Genomic DNA, 27,132 nt, shown 5'->3' on the forward strand with positions numbered 1-27,132 from the left:
ATAAATACAATATTGTCCCCAATCTGAACACATGAAACTTTTTAGTAAAAAATCCCAAATTGTCTTACATTTTGAAGAAAATACATTCAGTCATTTAGCGGACACTTTTATCCAAAGCGACTCACAAAGAGTTTGGGGAGCAATAAGCGATATGTCATAAAATACCAATACGATTTATGAAGCATTATGTATTCTTAAACCAGCCTTTTAGCATACTAAGAAAACTAAACATCAGATTTTATTACATTTAAATATGTTTATTTAGATTTAAAAATACACAATATATTTACAAAAAACAATTACGCAAAACCGCAATATTTAAACTTCAATGAGGTTTAAAGTGGTCAGCCGAGATCCAAAATACTGTATAAAGATTTCAGGATGTCCCTTATAAAACTGTGCCAGCAGTCGTTTCTTTTCCTTCAGTGAATATTTGGTGTTTTCGTCGATCATCTTTAGCAGAGAGTACAATTCACTTTTCGTAGACTCTTTCACGGTGTCGGCATAAGCTTCTCTGGGCACTTGCTGGCAAAATGGAGTGTCTAGCAGATAAAAGAAACATTAACATACAAACGATTGCAAGTGAAATTGCTAAATTCGACCTGAACATGTCATACCAGTAGGGGAGGAATCTCTGTGTTTCACAATGTCATCCAGCTTTTCACTAACCAGCTTGTGAAGAGAACCTGGAATCTATAAAAATACAAACAGACGGTCCATGACTCTCACGGTTTAATGCTCGATAGTGAATGAGCGCAGCTCCATTTGTAAAGGTGTCGTAAAAGAACCTTGAAGATCTCTTGGTGGTTGTCGAGCATGAAAAGCAGCAGAAGGTCTAGCTTTCCTTTGGGCAGGCTCCTGCTCTGGATGATGGCTCCTGTGAAGCTTTTCTTCACAATCACCCGGTTCTCAATCTAAAAAAAGTTCAATTTTAAATAACTTTTATACACAAGTGTTGAAATAAAGATCACAGGCATTATGACTTTACCACTGTGTGTAGCTGAATCTCTGCAGCATCCGCCGCCACAGCCATGAACTCCAGCAATCTGCGCAGTTCCTCGCGCGCAGACGCAGACAGCAGCTTTAGTGTCAGCTGCAAAACTTCCAGAGCACTTTCAAACTTCCCATTTGCTACAAATGGTAAACAAAATCCGTTATTACATATAGTGACACTGTTAAAATGCTTTGTTTAAACACATATCGATATTAAACGTCACCCAGGAGTTCCATGATCTCAATATAAACGTCCACCATGCTGTCACAGAGGAGGGGCTTAAAGTCCACGTGTCCGTAGTGTTTGTCCAGTACGTGAAACAGCAGTAATTTACACTCGTCGATGCCCGAGGGTCTGCCCTGGCCTTCATCGCCGTCATCTTCACAGGAGTAACTGGGAAGCTCTCTGCTCACCTCCACCACAAGCTGGTCAGGCAGAAAGTCTAGCAGGTCTACGGCTGCTGACAACCAAACGTCAGATCTGTGACGGGAAAGGCAAGTATGTTTTATATGGGTTTATTTTAGTTTTAGGTAAAATGGTAAAGGTTCTTACTGTGAATCTCTGAAAGCCTTTAGAACTTCTCTGTCGAGGTAGTTACTGGTGTAGAGCAGGTCGGGTTCATTATTACGACCTCGGGATGGGGGAGAAGAAATTTCGCAGTTCAGCACTCCCTCCAGCAGGGGGAGATCTATCAACTTTGACAACCGCCGTACTGTCTGCTCATGCCACACTTCTCGGACAACTTTTAGGATTTATTTTGAAACAAATATTATAGAACGTTACTTTAAATTTAAAACTAAACTTTAAATTTATAAAACATTATAAAATTTTACTTGAAGTAATTATAACATTATTTATATTTTCATTTCTTGGCAAGGTTTTACTTACAAAGTAGAAAAGCTAAAACCCTCCTTGTAATACTAATCTTGCAATACTTTTAAACATGAAAACACAAAATAAACTAATTCTAAAACTTTTTAACTGCCTGAGCATTATTTCCTAATATTATTCCCTTATGATTATGTACTATTGTTCATTTTCTCTTATTTCTACTGTTATGTTCACATTGTATTTTTGATGCTATTCTCTTTTTTCTTTGTATTGCTTTTAAACAACGATGACTGTTTACATGCTTTGCACATATTTGAAATGGTTTTCTTTATTGAAATATAAAAACTTCTCTGACCACAGAGAGTGAAAGGTGTCACCCTGCTACAGTCAAAATGTTTACAGTGCTTACTTCATACCATGATGCAATGTGCCTGATAATGAAAGAAACTGGTTCATTAGGACAGAATGGACTGGCATACATACATTTCAGCCCACACCACTATTTGTAATATTTATCGTTCCATTTTTTGCAACAATATCAGGTATTATATAGTACATACAACACATCATTCTTCAGAGACTTGTATGTGTGAACAAAAAGTCTTACCAGATGGTGGTAGACTTTCAATGGGAGGAGAACCGACAAGTCCAGTCAAGTCCAGCTTCTCCATGAGTAGATCCAGCGCATGACCTGGTTTAACAGGTGTGCTATGAGAGAATAATAGGACGTCCTGCCTTAAAAAAACAACAAAAATGTGCAGATTATTGTAATTCAAATACAGGATTAAACATTCTGCATTGAATGGTAAATAATCAAATACAAGATCCAAACCACCTGCACGGAGTGATGTTCAATGAGCTCTCCTCACTGGGAGACAAAAGAACAGATTCGAACACGTCCACTGAAGGACGTTCCGTGTTGAGAAATCTGTATAGACTGGTGCTGCTGTCCTGGAAGCCTCCTGGTTTACTGGCCTTCCCCAGAGATTTGGTTCCTACTGCCTCAAACACTTTAGAATCCAGCAGAACCTGGCAAACACGAGCCACCTTGCCTCTGCAGACCTCGGCATCCCCAAGAACTTTATTCCGGATAAGAAAAGCTCGGATGACGTCGACGGCATCTGAGCCCAGGAAGCTGTTATCATGATATTTCAGATGTTTTCTGTGTTTTTTGATCTTCACTTGGGTCTGTAGAACGGTGATGATGTGGCTCCAGATGTCTTTGTTGTGGATATTACTATTGGTTTGTATTGCTGGGGGCTTGTTGATCACTTTGTGATCTGCAGAAACACACGTTAGTACAGCGTGTAAATCAGATGTATTATTTGATTGCATTTAAAATGTTAGACTTTACCGAGGGGTCGGTTCATGGGACTGTATAGCGCTCCCCCAACATTAAATGCTGCAACTCTGTCCCGAACTGAAGCCATGTGTTCTCTCTGCAGGTCACGGGATCAAACTCATTAATCAGTCTCAATGATCACCACTTATTAGTGATCTTTCCATCTGATTGGCTAGCGGTGAACCAATAAAAAAGCAAAGAGCAATACCGAGATATAACACTAGATGGCAGTAAATAATAGCCACTTAATATGATCAGAATGAAACACTGAAAACACTGTCTGTCTGTCTCCCTCTCTCTCTATATATCATCTATCCATCTATCATATTTTTGGCAGCTTTCCGTCTCTGAGGCAGATGGATGTCTCTTGTCGTCATGTGAAGTGAAGGATGCAGTTGTCATGTCACTTGCCATCGTACACATAAACATGTTCTCACTTAGGGAATGTGACTTATGAGGAGAGCTTCTTACGTAATATTCCATCATTTTGTCTGTGGTTCCCTCTCTCTCATCCTGTCTTTCCTCATTGGATCCTGCTGTTTTTAATTTCGGTGTGTGGAGGGAATGCTGCGGTGAACCTTCTGCCAGATGCCCGAGGGACTTCGAATACCTGAATGAAACATCTTTAAACAAATCTTTGTTTGATTTCCAAGTCATAAAATGAAACCATAACATTTCTTGGGATCAAGAAAACACCATCACAGAATACTACAACGTTATTAAGCAGGCAAGAAAACCTAGTTACATCATTATTTAAATAGCTCTCTCGGTCACACAGTGTGGGTGTCTATCGTCATTTAACACGATCTTTAACACATTGTGATGGTGTTCTTCATCCTGCGTACAGAAGAAAAGAACTGGTTAAGTTTCGGATAAACACAGACATCTTTCATAATCCAAAACAAATGTTGTTGAAATCGTATCGTGATCCATTGCGATGCTCTGGCAGTGTTGACCTCAATAACTTTGACCTACACGTGCATTTTCACCACCAGGGGGCAGAAACCAGATTCCAGGGTGCTTCCGAGGCCAAGTTTCAGCCGAGATGCAAATCTCAAAGCAGCAGCACACATGCACACAGTTACTGAGACTGAAGTCCGCCGTCCGACTTGCTCACCACAACACAGGGCGGACCAGATTCCTGAAGCTCGCAGATCAAACAAAGACAAACAACTCAATCTGGAGTCTGTTTGACTTAAACTTCCCCTCCACCAATCAGTGGCGGTAAATTACACTGAGCGAGATCCAAACAGAAGCAAACAAAAGAACGGCAAACCGACTGGATGAGGTGAATAGGTAGGGTGAGGTTCAGGTAGGCCTATGTCTGACTGCATTTAACCGCAGGTTCAGATGGAAAGTTCAATGTGAACATCACGATTCTTAAATAGAAGACAGAACGTTTAGTTCGAGAACGTTTTTATAAGTTAGTTTGTTTATGATGTTCACGTGATGGACAGCATCTTGGTCATAAAGTGAGCGATGAAAGAGAACCAAGCTTTGTTTTGCTTTAACCTTTGAACGTCTGATATTCCAATAAACCTAGTTCACGTGTCAAAAAGTTTATACAAATTGAAGAATTTTACTACAACTTTATAATGCACGTGTTTGGCGTCACGTTACATTAAAGCATACATTGTTTGAACGTGTTAATATAACCGTTTAAAACATTTTGTTAGCGCATCTCTCACACGCTCTCTCCCCCTTATCTGTAAGAAACGCTAAAATGTATCATGTCAAAAGAAAGTATACAACAAAGTAATACTTATATACTAAATATGTTCATATTCGAATCTATTCTATAACTCTTTTCATTTTATTCAAGCAAGTGGATGCAGTGTGTGTCCATACAGAACTCCAGACACCTGAGAGAGAGAGAGAGAGAGAGAGAGAGAGAGAGAGGGGGGTAAAAAGCATTGACTCCGCCTCTTATCGCGTCTGTCTTTATTCTCGGTGTTCCACACGGAGGGGCAGAGAGAGAATTAGAGATCAGGGCACGAGGAGGAGAACCACGGCGAACGCACCGAATCATGGCCACAGCAGACACGGCACCACAGATCCTTCAGTCCGATCCCCGCGCACCGAACCCGAAGTCACGGATGACCGGCACTGGAACCGAGCTGACTGAGAGCACGGCAGATCCGCAGACAGAATGAGGGTGATTTATATCCAGAACGCCGGCGCGGTCGCTGCTTTCTCGGTCGAGACACGGAACGATTTTCTGCGGTAGATCGAAACAAAGGAATAACGGTGAAGACATGATCGAACGCGCAACGGCAACGTGAAAACGTCATAATGGAATAGCACACGTCATAGAATAAAATAGCGTCATAATAGAATAGAACGCGGTAGATCGTTCTAATTGTGAATGATACATTGTAGCATTTTATAGGTGCCATAAAGTCTTGTGTTCCGCCGCATTCCGGTTTCATTGGGATGTGTTCTGTAGTGTTATTTTAATAATATGACCTGTAGGGTATTTGTAGTCCGTTTATATCCAGTTCTTGTTTTATGGTTCATAACTAGACTAGACTATTTTTTAGATAGCCTACCGTAGCCGGCTATAGGTAGAAAAGACACCTCATTCAAACATGAGTCATTATCGACAATCGTAAATGAGTTTATACGTTAATTAAACATTTTCTTGTAATTTATTTATTTATTTATTCATATGCTAATTAGCTCTATTAGTGTTATATTATCAATATTTCAATAGCATTTAGTCGAGGTATATTTAAGCGTACAGTGACGCGTTGGACGTCAGCCTTCGGGGTGATGGAGACACAAAGGCTGGGTGCAGGTGACCCGTCGGGCCCCTCGGTGGAGTCACCTGGGAGCTCCGGAGGGGTCCAACGCAGCAGCTCGGGTGTAAAGAAACATCACCACAAACACAACCTCAAGCATCGATACGAGCTGCTGGAGACCCTGGGGAGAGGAACGTATGGGAAAGTCAAGAAGGCCATCGAGCGTCATTCTGGAAGAGAGGTATTCCAAGAATTCCGCAGTACTCTGCACTCTTGTTTGAAAATGGTGCTAAAGGGGTTTGCAGGAGTGCGTGTGTTTGAATGCGTGTGGGTGGTGTGGCTGGAAATCTTGAACCTTGAAGGTTAGAAGAACCGTGTGGTACCGTTGTGCCCTTGAGAAAGACATTCGCCTCAAATTACTCGAGCGGGACTTTCCCTCTTGTTTTCTGGCAGTACTATGGAACTGCAATATATGGTAGCGGGTTATTGGCACAGTACCAGGTCTAAAAAACATGGACATACCGTGGTTGTGTAATAAAATAAACGAAAAATATCTATTTTATTTTTGTATGGCTGTGATGAGAACAAAATAAACATGCAGAAATAGCCTGGAGCAGTTGTAGTTTATCATTAACGTTGTCAGCAGCCCATAATAATCAGTTGTTGTGTTTGGCTTCTTTTGGCCCACTCGTGGGAATCCCACCCTACGCACGCTCAGCACGCGCTCGGCTGCACAGAACAGATGTTTTAAATCTTGAGTTTGACGGCTCCGAAGTGGCTCTAATGGCCCCCAATAAAACGCATCTCGCCTTCGCCAATGTACCATTTTTGTTGCAGCTGGGTTCAAAGGTCGCTGCTTACCGGCAGCCATAAATAATCGTGCAGTGTTTTAAAGAGGGCGAGATGTGACCCTGGGTAACTAATGAACCCTGACCCAGATGTCTAAAGTACTGCTAGCCTTGAGTTTTGCATTGGGCATCTGGGTCATGCAGGGCTTTAGAGTTCATGTGTTCATTAACAGAGCGGATCTGTTCGTCGGGCTACGGCGCGTGGCTTTGGTTGTTCTTTAACATCGTCCTCTAAACCTGCAGAAGCCAGAACAGCTGCAGAAGCATATTTCCATCCATTCTGAATCTGATTCATACAGGGGTGTGTTTGTGTAATACATGAGCATGTTCCAGTGCTTCAGGACCCTGACGTCGAGTGGTCACCAAACACAGTACCAGAATTGTTTAGCATGCAAAATTGAATTTGAGTGGTTTCATGATCTCAGCATCCAGTAATTCGTTGCACAAAACACATTCTGTGGTTGGCACAAATTTTATGCAGCCTGAATCATTTTTTGTTTTCACGCATGCTGCCTAAATAGACTTGCCTTCTATTAAAGGCACAGATCGCATCAAAAGCTGTATGACTCTTCTGTAAGACACAAAATAACATATTTTGAGAAATGTCTCAGTGGTTTTGTGTCCATACAGTGGAAGTCGATGAGGGTCTGTGTTGTTTTGTTACCAATATTCTTCAAAATGTCTTCTTTTTTGTTCTGTCAAAGAAGGAAAGTCATACAGATTTGAAATAACGTGAAGGTCAACTTTTCTGAGACCCTTTAAGAACTGACCTGCCCACCCGTTAAAAGAAACTGTCCTACAGTATACCCATGCCATTTGGTGCTAAGTGCCTTCTGTTGCCATGGCAACGGGACTTGGTGGCTTTTATGGGTTGTGTACAGATAGAAAGTCTTCTGTTAGTTTAATGATTTATAACTCATTTCACAACACTTATACTGACACAGGCCTGTGTATTTCGGTGGGCACTGTGCCATTGGATTTTTGGCAGCCTGTTGTAGAACGTCGGTCTAAAAATAAACCGAACACGCATACATGTTTTATCGTTTACAGCAAAGCCAAACGCGTGTTACACATAATTTGTCATGCATGTTTGTGGCCTCGTAAACATGAAGTCACTCGGTTAGAGATGTTTACTAGCAAAGAACAGTTTGCTCGGCAGGAGTCAGTTGGAAAAAAACGCAGTTGGGTTGCAGGCGATAGATAAAAGCCATGGAAACCGCTGATAACAGACATGGAGACTAAACATTTTCAGGTGACCTGTCCTTTTAAACGTTTCAGGAAGAATATGATTAATATCTCTGAGAGTCCAAAATACCTCAAGTCTGAACGCTGTAATAAAGGTTTACTCTTCCGCGCTATCACATATAGTCAAACTGCCCTTTCAGACTGCTGATACTCTGCTGTCTGGTACAACATTTCCTTGACCTTTGACCTCCAGCGACCGGCTGCAGTCCCTGCAGATAACCGAAGAAATTACAAAACGCGCATCTCCTTATGGCTTTAACAGCCTCTGGTTCGGCTAATGACCCGAGCAGACAGACAGATAGCGTGTGTATGCGAGCTCTTGCACGTATGAGGTCAGTCCAGCACATAAAAATCTTCAGCGTGTGTTTGTTTTGCATACGGTGTGCTTGAATGTACAAACAGGATTAGATTTCAGAAGAGAACAGTGAACATTCCTTCCATGCTGTGTGATGAACCGGTCACATGCCCACGTGGGTGTGTGTGTGTGAATAGGTCAGCGTGACAGTATGAAAGGAGATAGCGAGATTTTGAAACGGAAATGAAAACGCCATGGAAAATGAATATACTGCATGGGGGCCAAAGCAGCTGTCTGATCCTGGGTCAGCTACATTCAAGTCAGAACTGTATCATGGATTTGACTAAGATCAGTTTTTCGCAATGTCACCACAGTTTTTATTTCGTCTTCCAGACACAATCTTTGAGAGTTTTCAGGGTGCCCCGATTAGTTTTTAATATGTTGCTGTGTGGCGTTTTCGGTGGTTGTTACAGTGTCTTTCATCATTTAATCACTTTGATGTCATTATAAAAATTGTATTAGTTACTTTTTTCTGCAGAACAGAAAATAAAATATTTGACAGAACATTGGTTACCAAACAACATTGGCCCCCAATAACCCACTGGGACATTTCTAGAAAATAGGGATATTTTTGGACGATGCCGATATTGGTCAATTGCATAGTACTTTACAATACTAGATTGTTTTTCTGCATTAAATACATTTTACTGAACATGAATTGGATCCATTTAACATCTTAAGAGAGGCACAAGTTAAGATAAAAATACAATAAGACAACATGACATTCTTCAAAGGTGATTTTTGTTATCCAATATTTATTTTATTTACAACATTAAATCATATTTGACTTGTATATAAACTTATATAAAGTCTGTGCCGTTGCTATTTAATTATTTTGCTCAGAGCAAAAAGTTGCATTATTCAGCTCATTGTCTCCATGCAGTCAACTAATAACCCATCGCTATCTGCCTTTCTCATGCTAATGCCGATATGCAGGTGGTGTTGAATCCAATATCGGCCGAATTACTATCGGTGCATCCCTACTCAAAATGTATTTTGTGTTCCACGTATGAACGTTTTGAATGATCTGAAGGTGAATAGGTGACAGATTTTTTGGCTGACCTATGCCTTGAAGTTTAATACTTTGTTAACCTGACATGTTGGCAATAGTAACAGTGATGCAGGCCTTGGCATACTCGGTTCATTAAATGCGGATCTGTTCATATAGTACTTCATTCATTTGGCTCGCACACAAATAAACAAATAAAACTCTCTGCTGGCTTGTTTTTCCAGAAGATTATTTTAAACTCTCGTACCCGCTGCGTAACAAACGGCAACATTGGCATTCCTGCCATCTCCAGCAGACCTGGCAGGAGGTGAAAACCATCAGCTGTACATAACTACATGAGATCATGGAAAACACTCCAATAAAGAGTCGAATGTTAGCGGGGTTGCTATACGGCTTTTGGAGAACTGGCCCCGGTTTCTGGATTCGTTTGCTTTTTTATTCCACATAATCGGTTTTGAAGCGTTCCGCTTGCTCTTTCCTTTTATGGACGTGCTCCGTGATTTACCTTCAGCTCCTCGGAAACATGTGGTTTTGGTTTCTCCGAGAAAATGTAAGCAGTGGTCTGTAACCACGTACCCTACATGCAGACGAGAACAGAGATGTTTGGATGGGTACGTCTGTTTGAGACATCACAAAACAAGATTTTACCAAAGGATTTCCTCTTTTAAGGTTTATCGTAAACATGTTCATTGTTCCTTTTGTGCTTTAAAGGTGTAGGACACGCCTGGGAGGGAGAGATAGGACGAATGACAGAAATAGACAGGAAATAAGTCGTTTCCGTTTTCCATTGAATGACTTCACCCATCAGTCAGCAGGGCATCTCCTGTGGTGGACAAGTCATTCCAAACCTGTGCGACCTTTTATGTTCTGCAGAACACGAAAGAATATATTTTAACCAAACAACTTTGACCCTCATCCATTGCATGAACACAAAACCACTGAGACATTTCTCAAAATATCTTCAATTGTTGTCCACAGAAGAGTCAAATACAGGGTTTAAATGACGCAATAATGAATTAATGATGACAACATTTTTATTTTTGGATGAACTATCTCTTTAAAAAGCAAAAATAATAATTATGCCAGTGAGTGTACCTGCAAACGTGTGAATCTGAATTTCACTTACACGTACACTTAGTGTTACGTGATGTTTTCATCACACAGAGAAACCGCTCGAACCCTCAAGGCCAAGTAAACACACGAGAGCTTTCATTACGCTTCTAAACCCTGAACCATCATTTTCCCAAAAAACCCTCAGCTAAATTACACACTAACAGACTGAAAATATGCTCAGTTCAGAGGTGTGTGTGTGAGAGAGAGAGAGAGAGAGCTCTCTGTCTGGATGGGTCAACTGAGGCTCATTCTCAGACACATGAAATGTCTGTTGGCTGCTCAGGTGTTATTCAAAGTATTTTTCAAGAATTGTTTCTGTCAAAGCTGTAGCCAAATGGTTAGCGAACGTGCTGTGACACATTTAGCCGTTGTGCTTTTGTGGGCAGCTTGAATCTAACTTATGTCATTTCCTGACCCCATTTCCCCCCATCACATCATTGTTTCCTCTCTTGACTCACTATGTCATTCAAATGTGTCAAACTGAATTAATAGTAATGGTATTAATAGTTACATTTTCCATTAAAAACCATGTACCCAGTTCATTCTTTTAATAAAAGGACTTTAAATCTCTCTCTTGCTGTCTCTCAGGTTGCCATCAAGTCAATCAGGAAGGAGAAGATAAAGGATGAACAGGACATGGTTCACATTCGACGAGAGATTGAAATCATGTCATCGCTTCGCCACCCACACATCATCTCTATATATGAAGGTATCCGTCTGTCTGTCAATCTGTACGTGTTGATGAATTATTAGTTAACTTGTGAACTATTAATGATAATCAGTGACTGAACAAAAGAAAAGTTCTTTCCCGTTCCTGACCAACACGTGTTTCGTCCTTTTGGATCTGTGGGGCGTTGATGATTTCTAAAGACACTCGGCGGCTGTCTGGTTCCTTCTGTGTCTTCTGTCTCTCAGCAGGCCTGCTGCTGACTCGGTGGTTTTTCGATCCGTCTGGGCTTATAGAGCCGTTTATTTTTGAGGGGTTGCTGTTCAAAGCTTCGACTCCGCCAGTGTTGTGGTTGGCCCGGCAAAATGTTGCATTTATGAGAATTATTCAAACTGTAAATAATCCAAAGTGTTGACAGTTCATGTCAAATGTCTGCGCTGCATTGTGTTTGTCAGATCTTCTCATAGCTCTGTTGTATTTATCATTCTACTCTGATATTCAATGACACAGTGAGAAGACTGTGATTCACCATCTATGTTCTGTCCCTCCCAAACGTTATTTGCCCAATCCCAGAAGGCCTTGTGGTCCCCGCTGTGCTGCAGAAAGCAGAGAGATTCTGTAAAAAGAAGAGAACTGTTTCTCTCTCGCTGGATGTGCGAGAGAGGCCGCCGGCAGTGCCAAGCAAGGGTGGGGTGATCTGTGCGAGAATTTTTGGGGTTTTGCAGAAACGGCCACTTTCTGCTTTGTTGCACTGTAATTTGCTGTGTTGGATTTTTAAGCCACTTCTGGTGGTTAGTGGATTTTTCCGTGACCTGTTGAACTTGCCGGACCGGCCGCTGCAAAACAAAGGCCGTCTTTTGCACATCTTGTAGTTTTGCTAGTAATTTGTCATTGTGGGTTGCGTTCATAAGACACAGGGCGCCGGAGCACATGTTTATTTTTGACTGGACGCCCCGAAAAAAACACTTTGGTGGCGGCATTTTCAATTAAACAAAAAATCTATTTCAGGATAAACACTCTGAACCCTTTCCTATATTCAGTTTGTTTTGCGAAATTCTAAAATTTTCAATGAAGAATCCAACAGGTTACATCTTGGCCTATCTAGGTCATCAATAAACAAACCAGATCACAAATAAACACTCATAAGTAAACACACTAAGTGTTGTTTGTTTTATTTCCCAGTGTTTGAAAATAAAGACAAGATCGTGATCGTCATGGAATACGCCAGCAAAGGCGAACTCTACGACTACATCAGCGAGCGTCGCCGTCTGACGGAGAGAGAAACCAGACACTTCTTCAGACAGATCGTGTCTGCTGTGCACTACTGCCACAAGGTACCACCCTCACTTATTTCTCTCCCTCTTCTCAAAGCCTCGAGAGCTGCACGTGCAGTTATTCGATGGAATCCTGCCGTGCGGTTAGAATCCGTCATCTTTGGCTGTTGTTTGTTTGGGAGGAATCCTGGAATGGCCGACTTATCTGAAACGGCTTTTCATTCAAAGAAGCTGTCGATAGAGTAATCAACCACCCAATGACGACGTTTCTTCATGTGTTTGATTATTGTTTGGATTGATTTGCTGGCTCATTGTCTATCCAATTCTTTCTTTGATTTGCACATGAGTCAGTGTGCATTGATGTCATACATTCCAAAGTTGTTCTTCTGTCTAACAGTTTTTTAATTTCCATATAATCAATAACAGCCAAGTAGTGTGATGATTGCGTGTTTGTTTATTCCGGTGGGGTTGAAATGTTATGGAACAGAGCTGCAGTCTTGTATCGCATTTGACAAATGAACCGGCCCCACAATGCACTGCTCCGAGCCCGTCGAGACCCCTGTGGAGCTGCACTGGGTGGGCTGGTTTACAGCTGAATATGACGTGATGTTATATCTCAGAGAAAGGGAGCTTCCAGACACCAGAGACCAGTGCAGTGAGTCACGCTTGCCTTGGGCAACTGCAGTAAGGGGAGTACTTCGGGTGGGGTCGACCAAACGACACCAGAAAGCGTCTCATCTGTTCAAAGCCGTGCATGTTGAACACATGCGTGGTGATGAACTTTCTCGGATTCAAACCCCTGCGGATGAGTTTCCGAGCTGTAACACTCTCGCTGAACGTTGAAACATGTGGTCTAATTGCACAATCTTGTTTCGGTTTGACAGTTACGGAGTTGTTTGTGCAGCAGATGTTACTGTTGTTCGATCACATTCTTTGGTCTGTGACATAAGTACATCGTCTGCTGAAATTAGGTTTACATTAGAAAACTATTATGAACCATTCGCTTTTTTCCATTATAACCGTTACAAAATGTCATTTTGTAGCGTGTTTTAGGTAATATTCCAATAGGATTTGAATGGTGTTCTGTTGGGTCCCGTCTGCCAGATAACATCCTACTAAAATTACTCATACCAGTAGACACCATTATAGTTTCCATAAAAACAATATAATTAAATAAAAAAATTGAGTAAGGCCATTTATGGAGATTGGTAATAAATATATCCTTATGTGTTTTCCTTACAGAATGGTGTCGTTCACCGGGACTTAAAACTGGAGAATGTGCTACTGGATGAGAATTGTAACATAAAGGTGAGATATTTCATGTTACAAGCACCTTAAAGTCAGAAGAATCACGAAAGAGGGACTCAATCTTTATTAAATCTGTATAATATAGTATTTAAGACTGGAATTAATGTGTCTCCAAAATACTGTTAATGTTAATATGTAAATAAAATATAATAAAACAAAGATTGTCTTAAACAGAACTTTATCATGTTTGTTTCAGATTGCTGATTTTGGCCTGTCCAACCTTTACCATAAAGACAAACTTCTGCAGACATTCTGTGGTAGCCCACTCTACGCGTCTCCAGAGATTGTCAACGGAAGACCTTATTGTGGTCCAGAGGTGACGCTCGCTCTCTTCAGCAAAAACCTAGATTTTCCCTGAGGAATAATGACAAATCCTTTCAGGGTCATAAAAATATGCCGGGATGGTTTACAGTAGAACTGCATGTCATACGAGGTCTGCTTCGTTGTAAATGAAACACCCCATAATTTCATTTTGTAGCGTGTGAAATGGTCTGCGAGCGTCTGCGATATCTCATGGACTGTCTGTGTGGTTAGCCGAGCTTTATTCTGCTCTTTGATGGGATTATACATCCATAGACTCGTAGGAACAGGCCTGCGTACGCCTTGTGCTTATCCTCTAAACATGGAAACCAGCTGCAGTTTTTTTACTTTTAGTGTCTGCGATTCCACTGATCCTGGGTCAGAATTCAAATGAGAGATTAAGATCTAAAAAACAAAACTGGTGCATAAACATAACCAAAATGGGTTTACCTTAAGTATCTTTTTATGTATACAGCCCAAGGAATTTTTAAATAGCAGTAGTTCTGTGCACTTCAGTTGACTTCAGTGTGCTATAATTTGCACTTTTTTTCTTCAGGGTACAAAAAAAGCACAACGCAAAGCCTGTAATCAAAATGTCCAAACCCTTTTTGGTAAAAAGCCAAAGCCTGAAGTGAATAAAAGCACTAGAGTCGCCATCATTGCTCGCTACGAGCTAAACAATTACTTTGCTCTTGGGGTGATTTCCTGTTTAGAAATCTGGTAAACCATCCAGGCAGGTGGTGCAATTTTTTCTGGCCTGCATACTTTCATTTTAATCCAACCCCACGCAGGACTTGCATAACCGACTACCTGGGGCAATATGTAGTGCAAGAAATGTCTCAAAGAACAAATGCTTTTTTGGTGGACTATCCCACCATATGTGTCCCATGGCATATTTTATTCCATTTTTCTACCCCCTTCTGTCATATGATTATCTGAAAGTATCTTCAATGGTTTGTGGATTTTACTCAATGTTGAGTCATCTAATATTGATGATCTGTTGTCGCAGGTGGACAGCTGGGCTCTGGGGGTGTTGCTGTATACGCTGGTCTATGGCAGTATGCCATTCGATGGAGGAGACCACAAAAACCTAATTCGGCAAATCAGCAACGGGGAGTATCGAGAACCGACTCAGTCATCAGGTATTGAACTGTAAAGAATGCATAACTCCTACAGACATTGGTAAATTTTAGGCCTTAAAAATGGTATAATGATAGTATTGGGTAGTAAGATCATAGAAACATAGTGTTAAACTGTAAGGTTTGTCGTTTTGTTTGTTAGATGCTCGAGGTCTCATCCGTTGGATGCTGATGGTCAACCCTGAACGGCGGGCAACGGTTGAAGACATCGCCAATCACTGGTGGGTAAACTGGGGCTGGAAAACAAGCGTGTGTGACTGTGAGTCTCAAAGGGATGCTGGCTCGCCCATGTTGGCCCGTCTCATCGACTGGCAGAACCGGACCGAGCCCCGTCCCACCAAAGCCATCCGATCCGAGCCGTTCCTGCTGGTCCATCAACGCCCCAAAAAGTCAAAGAAAGAAAACGATGTTGGAGTTTCCCAATGTCATGGCGAGGAAAGTGTAGACCTGAAGAGACCGAAGAGCATCTTGAAAACGAGACTATCCGAAGAGCAAGACTCTCCAAGTCTTGAAGACATAGAGTTGGGGTCAGGTGCAGGAACCCCAGAGAAGGAATCTGGGCCTGATGAAGCTGAGGAGGAGTCTGCGCTAACAGGCCACTCCCCTAGTAAGATGATCTCCATGCTTCCAAAGAAAGGGATCTTAAAGAACAACCAGCAACGGGAATCAGGGTACTATTCTTCCCCTGAGCGCAGTGAGTCCTCTGACCTGCTAGGTGGCAACGTCACACCTCTTGCATCCAGCTCGCCACCAAAGCGAGCGGTCGGTAGGAAGGGCATCTTGAAGCGCAATGGGAAGTATTCCACCTACAGCGGAGCTCCTCCCGCGAGCGTCCTGGGAGAACCGGTCCCCGGCGATTCAGGGTTATCCCGCAGTCAGAGTCGCCCATCAAGCATCGTAAGGCAGGATAGCGACACCATCACAAGCAGCTCCTTCAGCACCACCGACTGGCCCCCGCCCTCCGCCCGGCCCAAAATCAGAGGCTGTGTGTCTGCAGAAAACCTCCTCCAGCTAGCTAACTTCAAAGGACTCAAGGCGGCTCCACCCCTACATGGTGGAAAATTTGGTAGGGGAGCACAGGGATCCCCTGGGGATAACAGTAGCTTCTCTCTGTTAGGAGATCTGGATGATATGACTCAGGTGTACCAAATAGCCCTGGACATCAGCAACAACCTGTCATAGGGGGTCAATTGAGAGGTGTCTAGAATGAAAGATGGAAGGTGTTTGGCATGTTGGTGACGACCAGTTTAATACTGGGATTCTGTGAATTTGAGGCATTTTTTGATGGGATGATATTGGAAGTCATACACAACCATTACCCTAACTCAAACTCTTAGTCCCTAACCACTAACCCTACCCAATCCCATAAACAGTGTTTGAAGCAAGTTTCAGTCGGTACTTTGGGACATTATCTCCCCTACTGGCAAGAGATTAAATAAAATGTTTACATATTAAGTGAAAGGTGAGTTAGCATTACAGAAGACGTCGTGGAACTGCCTAAAAAAATAAGCCAACCAGAGTTTATAAAGCACCTTAAAACTCGCAGAGCACATGTCGTTTTGTCTTTACTTTCGATACACGAAACCAGGGTCTGGCTCCAAAAGAACTGTCGTTTATTATTTATTAATATTTTTTTAGTAGATTTAGTGATGCAAAACTGGTGTAGTCTGGCAGTACTGGAAGCATAACATAGTTAAATCTCTCATTTCCTTAAATGGAACTGACACATATAATTTCTTTTCTTTGTTGGTTATTGTCGATATATATCTTAAACTATAACGATCAAACTTAATAAGTGGAGCATATGGATTTATAAAAGTGCCTTTTTTGTTTGTAATTCATATTAAATTATGTATGTCATTTCCTTGAGGTGAAGACGAGAGATGCCAGAGGAAGCTGTTGGCAGGGGAACAGCATTGATTTTATTTTATTTTATTATGTATTGAATGGTTAGAAAAGGCCCAGGACCTCAGAGCACAAATTCTACCCTACAAGAATTTCTTGACCTTATGGTTTCCCACCGCTTGCATAGTGTTTGCATAGCGTTATTTAAGAATAACACAGTTAGTCCTTGAGCCGAGAGCCGATTCCAGAATGCTTTTCATCATTAACACAGGATGTTCAGTGTTTGGTACTTCAAGGTTCCAACATCTCAGATCAAGTCCGGGAGGTTTTGATTGGTCGGTTGTGATGGAGTCCTGACAGGAACGTGCGTGCAAGCACCATGTGTTTCTCTGAAGCGGTCCTCTTGTGGTTTCTTGATTGGGTTAGGTGACTGTTGAAGGTTTCTGGACATTTTCACCTTAACAACGTTAAGTGCAAGGTAGAAATCTCACACACGCTCTCAATTTCCAGGAATGTTCTACATTAAGCAGAGACCAGCATGTTTGGTTATTTCCTTAAGTTTCGGCCTGTAGAAACATGGCCTTTCTTGGTGTTTATCTGTTGATCCCTGTGGATTTCATTGCTCAGCTCTAAGAATAACAGATTATTGGTTTTGTGTTGGACTTTGATGCCTGATACACTCTCCGTAAGGGCTGAAAAACCACAAACAGACAGATTAGTTTCAAAGCAGTGATGAGCCAGCAAATTCCAAAGGTTTCAGGGGCATGTTTGGACTAGATCTTAACACCAAGACCCAGAGAATTGGTTTAATATGGGGAACAGCTTTATTGTTTCATGATCTTTAGTCTTTGTTTTCTTGTCAGTTTCTTGCCGAATGAAGTTTAAGAATCGCATTGTTTTTAGAAGGTAAGTGTGTAGTAGACCTAGTCGGAGAGAGTCGTACAGAGAGATGTTTACGGGGGTAGATTCGTAGAAGTATTTATGGAAGTGGGGCACTTTTCCAGTAGGTGGGATATCCAGAAGTATTCACTGGAAAAGATGAGTGTTGCTTTATCGCTGCATGTGACGAAAGATAAGGGTAAGTGTAGATACAGAGAGATGAAGAATGTAGATGGAAGGATAAGGGAAGTTATTTATACCAAAGAAAAGTGTTATTGGTAAAGACATGGGGTCTCCAGATTGACCAATGAGATGCAAGAGGGCAAAATTGGCTAATCTTAAATTGAAAACCCCCTGTCGACTTTAATAAACTCAGAAAGCACAGGAACGTCTGTAAGATGTGTCCTAGAGATCAGGAAATCATCTGCTGTGTAAAAACATGTCTGTATGACATCTAAAAGGAAATGTTTAAAGAGACGATAAACAATATAAAAGGACATTTTACAGCTATATAGACAGACATTAAATATACGTCTCCTATCAGGGAAAGGTGAATTTGTCATCTTTCAGAAATCTCAAAACAATATTGTAGGAGGCATTTTGCTCGATGGAGGTCCTGGGTAGATATTATAGACACCTAAAGTGTATGGTATCATATTGCATAACTGTATTGCATTGTATTGTCAACTGGATTAACAGTGATCAAATTATACTATGTTAGTATTTTCATGTTATTGCGTTTCTGTTTTTGATTCTCCAAAATATTATTATCATCGATTTACGTTTGAGGAACGTTGTGTGTATTAATCAACGCTTTCTCCCGGTATCGACAGGTTTTTAGCACTAGCCGTGCATGCGGTGCTAATGCTAATGCATTTGGCGAACACAGACGTTCAGTCACACTACTGCACAATTTCGTCAGGGTCATTCGATGCAAGGGCATCACAAATCGCAGTCTCACCGATCTGACCCAATATTTGGTGTCACAATATTCACAATCCACCTTAGTTGTCAAAAAAGTCGAGCAGCCACCCAGATGTGCCATTTTGAACCATAGTGCCATTGTGACGGAGGCTTAATGCCATTGCAGACGCAAACACGCTCTCAGCCAAACTGGAAATACCTGGTGCAGATTAGTTAGTCAAAAATTCATTGTAGAGACAAAAAACTTGACTGGATATTATAATTGACAGTACTGAAATGTTAGTATTATGTTATTTATGTATTATTTTTATTACGTTCAATTACTATTGTTGGGGGATCCGTTGAAAAATCCTGGACTGCCAAAGGTCTTTTTCGTTCAGTGCCTTTGCTTATATTTTATGATTTTTGTTTATTTTTTTGATAATGAATTTATTACAATTGCATTTTATACTCTATTTATTGGTGGTGAAGCCATTTCGTTCTATAAACAAACAAACAAACACTGAAGACAAGGAGGAGCAGAAAGACACAAGGTTGTGTCGTAAAGCTTTGGTAGTGCGTTCTGTCGACAAACTGCTTTGTTGTTTGTTGGAGATATCTCGCTTACCAACAGTCTTTTGTACCACAAAACCAAATCTGTGTAAAACTGATTCAATAAACTGATCATTTCAAAGGACTTTATATCTGTGTCTACTTTATTTGTCTCTTGTAATTTATTCGACATAATACAATTCATATTTTTTCTTCGTCCAAATACATGAATGCTCCACTAATAGAATGTTCTGAGGGTTATCTGACTTTAACAGGTATACAGGTTAAATAGTACAAATATAACCAGCAATACATTTTCATTTATGCAGTTAGATATATATGAAATTTAGAGATTCAACAAAACTAAATTGAGGGTTTTATTAATAACTTTCTGGACGTTATGAATTTATACAATGACTATTATTCTATTGATCATGGGCTGTGAACTATTGACCGACAGCAGATCTAATCTCTAATGAATCTTCAGATTTACAAGAATCATATGGTGCCATTTGTCCTTTTTGGAGTTTGGCAGCCCCTAAATACTTCTGTTGAATGTAAAATAGCACAGCGAGCGTTCTTAAAAATATATTTTCTTTTCACTTCGTAATAAAAGAAAGCCACACATTTGGAATGAGTAAATAATGACGGAATTCTCATTTCGTGAACCGTTCCTTACAGGCCAGAGATTTTACAGCAGAACAGAGGAAAGGAAGGTCTGCATGAACAAGACCCAAATAAGAGGATGTGAAGAGAGAAATGTATAAAGAAGATCACTGTCTTTGCCAGCATTAATTTGATCCAGATTTCCAGCTGAGGCGGCGCGGAGGGGCTTTTCTGCCGCGTGCCAGAGAAAAAGAGAGAGTCGCACAGACCAGACCGACCCAAATACAGTTGTATTTACAGTACCAGATTTCTAGTCTAGAAGACACTTTTGTACTTACAAATATATTTCTTTCATCACAGAGACCGAGACTTAAAAACATGTTTATCTAGCTACATCAAATTCTACTATTTTACAAGCTTTAAATCCCATGACCCTAATAGAGGAGTTTTGCATTTTTTAGAAAGAAAAAGCATTATATTCTAAATCTTTATTTCAATCTGTATTTCATCTCAAATGCCTCTAAAGTGAAATGTTATCAGATTTTCAGACATCAGTACGCACACACACACATGTGCGGGTCAGATCTGTGCCATTATGAACGGTAAGGTGAGCCGGATCATTCGACTTCCCCTCAAGAGCCCATTCTTTGAAGCTGTAATACTGATCCAGGAACTGAGAGAGAGATTACCTTTGATTATTTTTGCGACAGACCACACGCGTGCAGAGCGATTCATGTAACACCCCCTAATCAGTCCAAGAAATATGCATTCGCAAATATCCTGCACTCACACGTCAACGGATAAGTCACACGAACGCAAACTCGGTGCAGTCCACGACAGAAGAGACGCATCTGCTTTCCTCTCTCCCCCTCCCCACCCGAGGCTCAACCTCTCGCTTTCTTCCTCTCTCTGTAGTGGTTTGAGAAAGTTCCAGACATTCCTGAAAGGATTCCGCTCGGCAGCAGCCAGTCAGAGATGAATTCCAGAATAGCAGGACTACGGCTAAAAATAGAGAGGAGGAGAACTTGATGAAAGGTGAAAGAAAACGTACCGTGGTTCAGTGATGGAATCAAATGGAAAATACCACGTTACTTTGAAATATATACTGTATAGCATATAACTATATTTATATATCATAATGTTATATAAATATATAACGGCACGCACATATTCAACTACACACACACACTCCAGACAAGCTCTGACTCAGTCTTCATTCTGTGTTCTGAGCCCTGCTGTGTTTTAACCACAGCAGTTTATGCTCAATAGGGAACATCATATAACCGAAACGCTCGCAGGGAAAAGTCTCTCTATCCCCGGATAAACTCCTGTCTATCAACACAAATGCTCTTTCCTCACAAACTGTCACCTGGGGGATTTTTAGCACCTTGCTGGCTGTTAAGAACTTCCGTCTAAGGCCTCTACAGATCTTCTCTACATCTTCTTATGGCCTTGAATGGTCGCTGGCTTTCCTCCAGCAGGCCGGCTGTGGTGCATCTTTTGATATCCTTCTCAAATCTACAGGAAACACCCAGTTATGCGTAAAGACCTTCACATGTCTGAGTGGTTGAGGAAAGATTTTGGAGCTGGCGCTTGGAACATCTGCCATGTTTTTAAAGGAAAAATGGCGACGGTTTAAAAGCGAAGGCCTGGGGTTGCAGCTGCATTTTATTTGGAGGTCAATGTCTCGGTAAAAGACAGACAGTCATGTGGTTGACAGGAGAGTCGTCTTATTAAATAAAATAGTGCTGGATATTGTTGCCAGTCTGATTCATTTTAGTTCAGTTAAGCAGATTTTGCACTTGAAAATTAATGAATAAAAAAATGTAGTTAGAGTATTAGAGTTCAACTAAATGATTCAATTGAATGACTCAAAAGAATGTAAATAATGATTCTTTTAAGAATTGAATATCGATTGTGAATAATTTTGAGTGGACATGTGACTTCCTTTCCTTCAACCTTTATAAACATGCATATCTTAAAAATGCTACTATTGTCAATTTTAAATTTCTTCTTCGCCGCGCCCACACCTAAAGTTCATAGGCCTGCTTCTCACGTCAAACGTCATACATGCACGAGTCTTGAACATGATTTTGCATGTTATAAACTGTGGATAATAACAGACAAAACAGACCATTAAACACAAAGGTGAATGGGCAGCTGCTGTATTTCTGGATAAAGATAACAATAACCTTTGCATTTAGCAACACATTTCTTAATGGTTCACAATACATCAACTCAAGTCTTCAGAACTCCAAATATGACAAGCTTTAAAAGTTAAACCTGTGAGCAGATTTTCGGTTGCATTGCATCGATATGTGAAGTTCATCTTTTTAGTGAAACTCTCATCTGAGCCAGTTTGTCTTGTCCTCTCTCCGTCTGTCTTTGATTTTCCTAAGGCAGTTGTTTCTGTGATTAAAGCTTCTTTTATCCTTTCCATTCTTTCTTTTCTATTCGGCCTCTTTCAAATAAAGTTTAAAGTCAGAATCCGGGAGAGGAAAAGCGTTTATGCTGAGCACAGTCTGGAAACGGATGCGAGTGGAATCTTTGAGATTTTATTTGTGGGAAAGTAAAGAAACTGCTGATGGGTTTTACATGCTCTAGATTTAAAGCCGAAGGCGAGAGCGTTTGGCATGTAAAGACTCTAGTTAACCTTCTTTCAGGCGGGATTACAAGCGTGGCCTTATTTCTGCCCATATTTGATTCATAAGAAAATAAGATTTGTCCTGTGAAAACTTTTGGTTCTGTTCTTTTAAAGCTTACCGAAGTCCAACAACATGGCCGGATAGATCTTCTTTTTGTCTCTTGCTTGTCCTGTGATTGAATTATCTCTTTGGTTCCTTTATATGTCTTTGCAGTGTTTAAGTGTGAGTGTTGTATGAATCAAAAAAGGGGGATGACAAGATGTAGAGATAGGACTTGTGAAGAGGAGTCTGTCTTTATCCCCAGGCAGTGATTTAAAAGTGTGATAGACACAGATCCAACCAAACTCTGCAGGTTTTTGTTTTCATGGTGGTCTGTCACTGTTTTCAGGTTTATGTTGCCAGATTATCCTGTTGTACTCTCGGCTCGTAAAAACCTGTGAGGTCTCATCTCTACAAACATACATGGAGAGCCTTTATCTCTTTTACATCCACATAGAAAACAGGTCTCAAAGGTTTTGAAAAACGGTGCCGTTTTACAAAAAAATCGAAATATACATTTACTGTATATTTGTCAACTACTCTCATGGAGTTTATATGCTATTTTGGGAGCCTAAGATTCACATTGACCAATGTATGTGTACATAGACTCAGATCAGAGATACCATCCTCCAACATTCTTGATATCAAAGCGTTTCAGAAATCCCTTCAATGATGGATGGCCATGTGGCCCCTTATACTCTTCAAACGGGAGGGGCTCTACTTTGCTTTTTCTCTGAAACAGCAGTGAGATGTTGCTGGGGAAATAAATAAAAAGATAGTCCTTTTAAAAAACTATTTCTCTCTCAGCGGTCTGGCCGCCCCTTCACTCAGGAGGGTTGATGAAAGATCCCCCCGTCCATCGCACGCAACACTCTGGAAAGCCTGTGTGAATCCGAGGGGCGGAGAACAGGGTCACACATAATGAGGGAGGAGGTGAGGCAAGAAACGACATGACACGCAGAATGAAAGAACGAGACATGAGGTGCGTTTGTGATAAAACAAGGACGGTGGGGTTTTAAAAATGAAAAGGCATTTGCAATAGAAGAATGCAACAGAAGAAGAATAGTATTTTTTGATCTAGGCCTTAAGAACTTTTGACATTTGACAAACATTATCACAATAAGACTTTTATTGATAAAAGACACCAGTTATCTCACATGTGTCTCACCTTTAGTTTCAGAAGCGAGCTCAACAATGTCTCAAGCTTTCTCAGTCTAATCAGGTGTTTTAAACCCTGTTTGTAAGAATTCAGATGTTGACATGTTGTTTCTCAACAAACGGACTGAATAAAGTAGTGGATGTCCGCCAGGTCTTGTTCTCGGTTGATTTATGTCCGTGTCTATTAAAGCTTGAGCGCTGAGAGCTTTTCGGCTTCAGCACCTGAAGGCTTTTCTCTGTCTCTTTAAGTTCTGTGACTGGATAAATGTTTAAGGATTTTAGCCATAAGAACATCAAGCTGATAATGAAGGGCTTCTCGCTCTCCAAACAGCCATCAGTCACGCAGTAAATGCAATCCTACAAGTGTGCTGAGCTGAGCAGTAGAGATGAACACCCTGCTGCACATTCATTACAACTGACATCACATCACCAAAAAATATATTTTTTTCTTTCCCTTTCTTTCTTTCTTCAAATAGATTTTTGTAATATATATGGTCTTGAACAGGTTTTAGTCCCTTCCACCCCCAGATAGACCCCTATGACCCCCTTTTTGTCAAGAAGTCCCTTGCAGTGGGATGTGAAACCCACAGACTCGCATAAACCGAAGCCAATTCGTCTTCTGCCTATTACAGGGCGCTGGCTGTCTCCCTAAAAGATGGAAAGAAAGAAGTGCTCACGTCTTCAGATACTGCAGGACAAAAATCTGCTTCACACTGTTGTAAACAGACAGAATCAGTAGACATTTGACTCAAAGTGTATTGTTGCATTTGTATTTAAAAGTCACTTTTATCAAATAGTGCTCAAAATCTGATTTTAATGTGTGGTGAAATTGGGATTTGTTCATCTCTCAGCCGTCCGACAGTTTAAATATGAAATAAAGTTTAAAGTGTTTGTGGTAAACATTAGATTTATGAAAGTTTAGAGGAACTCAGATTTATTTGACCATTTTAGTTTTGTACATTCCTTTGCAGATGTTCAACAAATAGTTTGATGGAATAAGAATTATTAAATAAATTCCTGGCTTGTCCAGGAGTTAGATGTAATCTTTTAGTTGAGGTTGACTGTTTTGTAAACCCCAGGTAGATAAATGACATTAACTGAAATAACTTGATCAAGCTTTTCATATTAGAAACGGGCCTTTTTGTCGCCTCACATCATGTCGCATCCAGTGGGAACAGCATCGTTGTTAAGAATGTGTTCTGGTTACTCATATGGCATTGTTGCGCTCATATCTGTTGTGCTGTAGACATGTGTGTGATGCTGTTAACCGCAGATGACAGTTCCTTACTGTGTTTTTTCTTTAATGAAATCCTGACATTGTTCCAGATCTTCATCTAGAAGAAATAAAAAAACAATCAGGTGGCTGAAGATAATGTAGTTTCAATATCTCAATGAACAGTGTATTCATATTTGTTTCCTTTCTACTGCTGAACAATAAAAGAGTGTGACAATGCACTAGCCCATCGTATTAAGCTTTATTGTAAACTTAATAAGATCTCACCTGTCTCTCGCGGGCTGTAGAACAGATCATAAAAATGAGCAGAGTTAGTTCAAATCTCTCAACATAGTCCATAGTCCAGTTTTCAAAAATTATGTTTTGATTGAACAAGATCATTTGGATTTTAAATAAAAACACTGTGGTCATTTTACATGAAGTGTTGTTAAATTAAGAGGTATTGTTGCATACCTTGTTGCTTCAGGCCCCCGAGATCTGCATAAGAAGTAAAAAAGAAAAAAGAAAAAAAGGATTAACGAATAAGCCTACCTTATAAATGTTAATATGTGTAAGTTTACAAAAAAAACGTGTCTACACCAGTTGCGACGCAACACGATAAAAGACTTTAGAAACGCATACGAACCTATTATAATTTAGCATTTTGTCCACGCTGGATGCGGTGTGACGCGACAAACCCATTAAGAACAAGCATGTTGTCACGTCTGATGTAGACACGGTGTAAAGGTGTTTACCTCCAGCAGTCTCATTGCAAAATGCACACAGTTATTGTAAAGTAAACTGTACGGTTCCATATAATCCATCGCCTTCTTCATTTTGTCAAGAAGATTTTTAGGGACACCAGCCTTCAAACGGTAAACCCACAGCTTCTGGTCTGAGATGAACTTTTTCACACTTATTTTGGAAACACTTCCATGAATAATTGAACTTGAACTTGAGTAGCTTTGCGTTGCTGGACCGTTGGGTGGGGTAGAAGGGGCTGAGAAGCAAAATTAAACAATAGTAAAATGATTTCTGTACATATATGTGCCCATGTAATGCCAATAAAAACTGATGTTGTACGTGGTGGATTTATGCGTATTGAAAATGTATTTATTACCTGTATATTCAATTACTTCATTTTGACCACAGTAAACTCCAGCGTGGTAGAATTTTGCTTTATCAACTTTCCTTAATAACAGGTCTCCCATTTTAAGCTTTGTAAGGTCAGGACCAGTAAAATCTTCAGAAGCTTCCATTACTGGTGTGAGTTTGTCGCACTTGCCTAGCATTACCTTTATGAACTCCATTGTAGTCTAAAGTAAACATTGTTTGATTTGACATAAAAAAAGAGAAAACCTCAGTCATATCCTTGAGTTGAAGGATAATTTTTGACATGCAGGGGATTACCACAGAGAACATTTTAAAACGTCTCACTGTTCATAAAGCCAGGAATTTGTATTATATATTAATGATTATAATACATTTCAGTTTGACAGAATAAAATGATTAGTTTAACTTAAGATTTCTATATAAATGTTAGATTTAAATGCACATTACCTTGACGAAAAGTGTCTGTAACTTGGTAAAGGTCAGCTGTTTTGTGCTGGAGTATGCAGTTATATATCGTCTAGCTCAATATATTTCAGTGGGTTTAACAACAGGTGTTACTTGGTGAGACAGAAGGAGACAAGATTTCTAATTGTGAATTATCTGCCCATGGATACCCTTTGAAGTTTTCATAAAAAGTTCAAAGTACCTGATAGATTGTGTCGCTATAAACTGTATGATAACCCTTACTGTATGTGTGCATTATCACTGCCAACTTATTAACTAGCTGTTGGTCAGATTGGCTTTTTATTGAGGCTGTAGAAGTCCAGAAGTAAAGTCCAAGTTCAAAATTAAGATTTTTTAATTCAGTACGTTGTGACAATGCCAATCATTTCTATGTTAATGTAAAATATTTAAATGAAACGATCTACAATTGAGAGCCTACAAATAGCAATCCTGATCGAAACTGTAATTTTTATTACACTTATGTTTGTCACAGTGACGTGCGCTACCGCCGGCGACAGCTCACTACCATCACTTTACCACCACAGTCACTGCCACCGTCACAGCCTTAA

At 40.5% G+C, this 27,132-nt stretch overlaps 2 protein-coding genes and 1 long non-coding RNA gene across 4 annotated transcripts; 1 reads left to right on the forward strand and 2 right to left on the reverse strand.

Annotated features, from left to right (window-relative positions):
- Nucleotides 1–243: 243 nt before the first annotated feature.
- depdc7b (DEP domain containing 7, paralog b) lies at nt 244–4,558 on the reverse strand. Of its 2 annotated transcripts, XM_079449807.1 has the most exons (10): nt 3,639–4,558; nt 3,180–3,264; nt 2,661–3,105; nt 2,433–2,560; nt 1,547–1,736; nt 1,218–1,474; nt 989–1,131; nt 789–914; nt 618–693; nt 244–542 (listed from the first exon to the last, which is right to left on the reverse strand). In XM_079449807.1, the coding sequence occupies exons 1-10, from the start codon at nt 3,840–3,842 to the stop codon at nt 319–321; spliced, it is 1,878 nt and encodes a 625-aa protein (XP_079305933.1). In that variant the 5' UTR covers nt 3,843–4,558; the 3' UTR covers nt 244–318. The 2 variants fall into 2 exon arrangements, with proteins under 2 accessions (XP_079305933.1, XP_079305934.1); XM_079449808.1 differs by lacking the exon at nt 3,639–4,558 and having other exon boundaries at nt 2,433–2,533; nt 3,180–3,287.
- nuak1b (NUAK family, SNF1-like kinase, 1b) lies at nt 4,533–19,494 on the forward strand. Its single transcript, XM_079449806.1, has 7 exons — nt 4,533–6,149; nt 11,067–11,187; nt 12,328–12,479; nt 13,662–13,727; nt 13,924–14,043; nt 15,037–15,169; nt 15,309–19,494. Exons 1-7 carry the CDS (start codon nt 5,940–5,942, stop codon nt 16,346–16,348), a joined length of 1,842 nt encoding a protein of 613 aa, XP_079305932.1. The 5' UTR covers nt 4,533–5,939; the 3' UTR covers nt 16,349–19,494.
- Nucleotides 19,495–23,625: 4,131 nt separating this feature from the next.
- LOC306890394 lies at nt 23,626–26,706 on the reverse strand. The gene is made up of 5 exons (XR_013786272.1): nt 26,567–26,706; nt 26,127–26,322; nt 25,730–26,006; nt 25,082–25,127; nt 23,626–24,441 (listed from the first exon to the last, which is right to left on the reverse strand). It is a non-coding gene; the product is annotated as an uncharacterized lncRNA (long non-coding RNA).
- Between the last annotated feature and the right edge of the window lie 426 nt (nt 26,707–27,132).

This window comes from Barbatula barbatula (assembly GCF_947034865.1).
Source record: "Barbatula barbatula genome assembly, chromosome: 25".
Taxonomy (NCBI): Eukaryota; Metazoa; Chordata; class Actinopteri; order Cypriniformes; family Nemacheilidae; genus Barbatula; species Barbatula barbatula.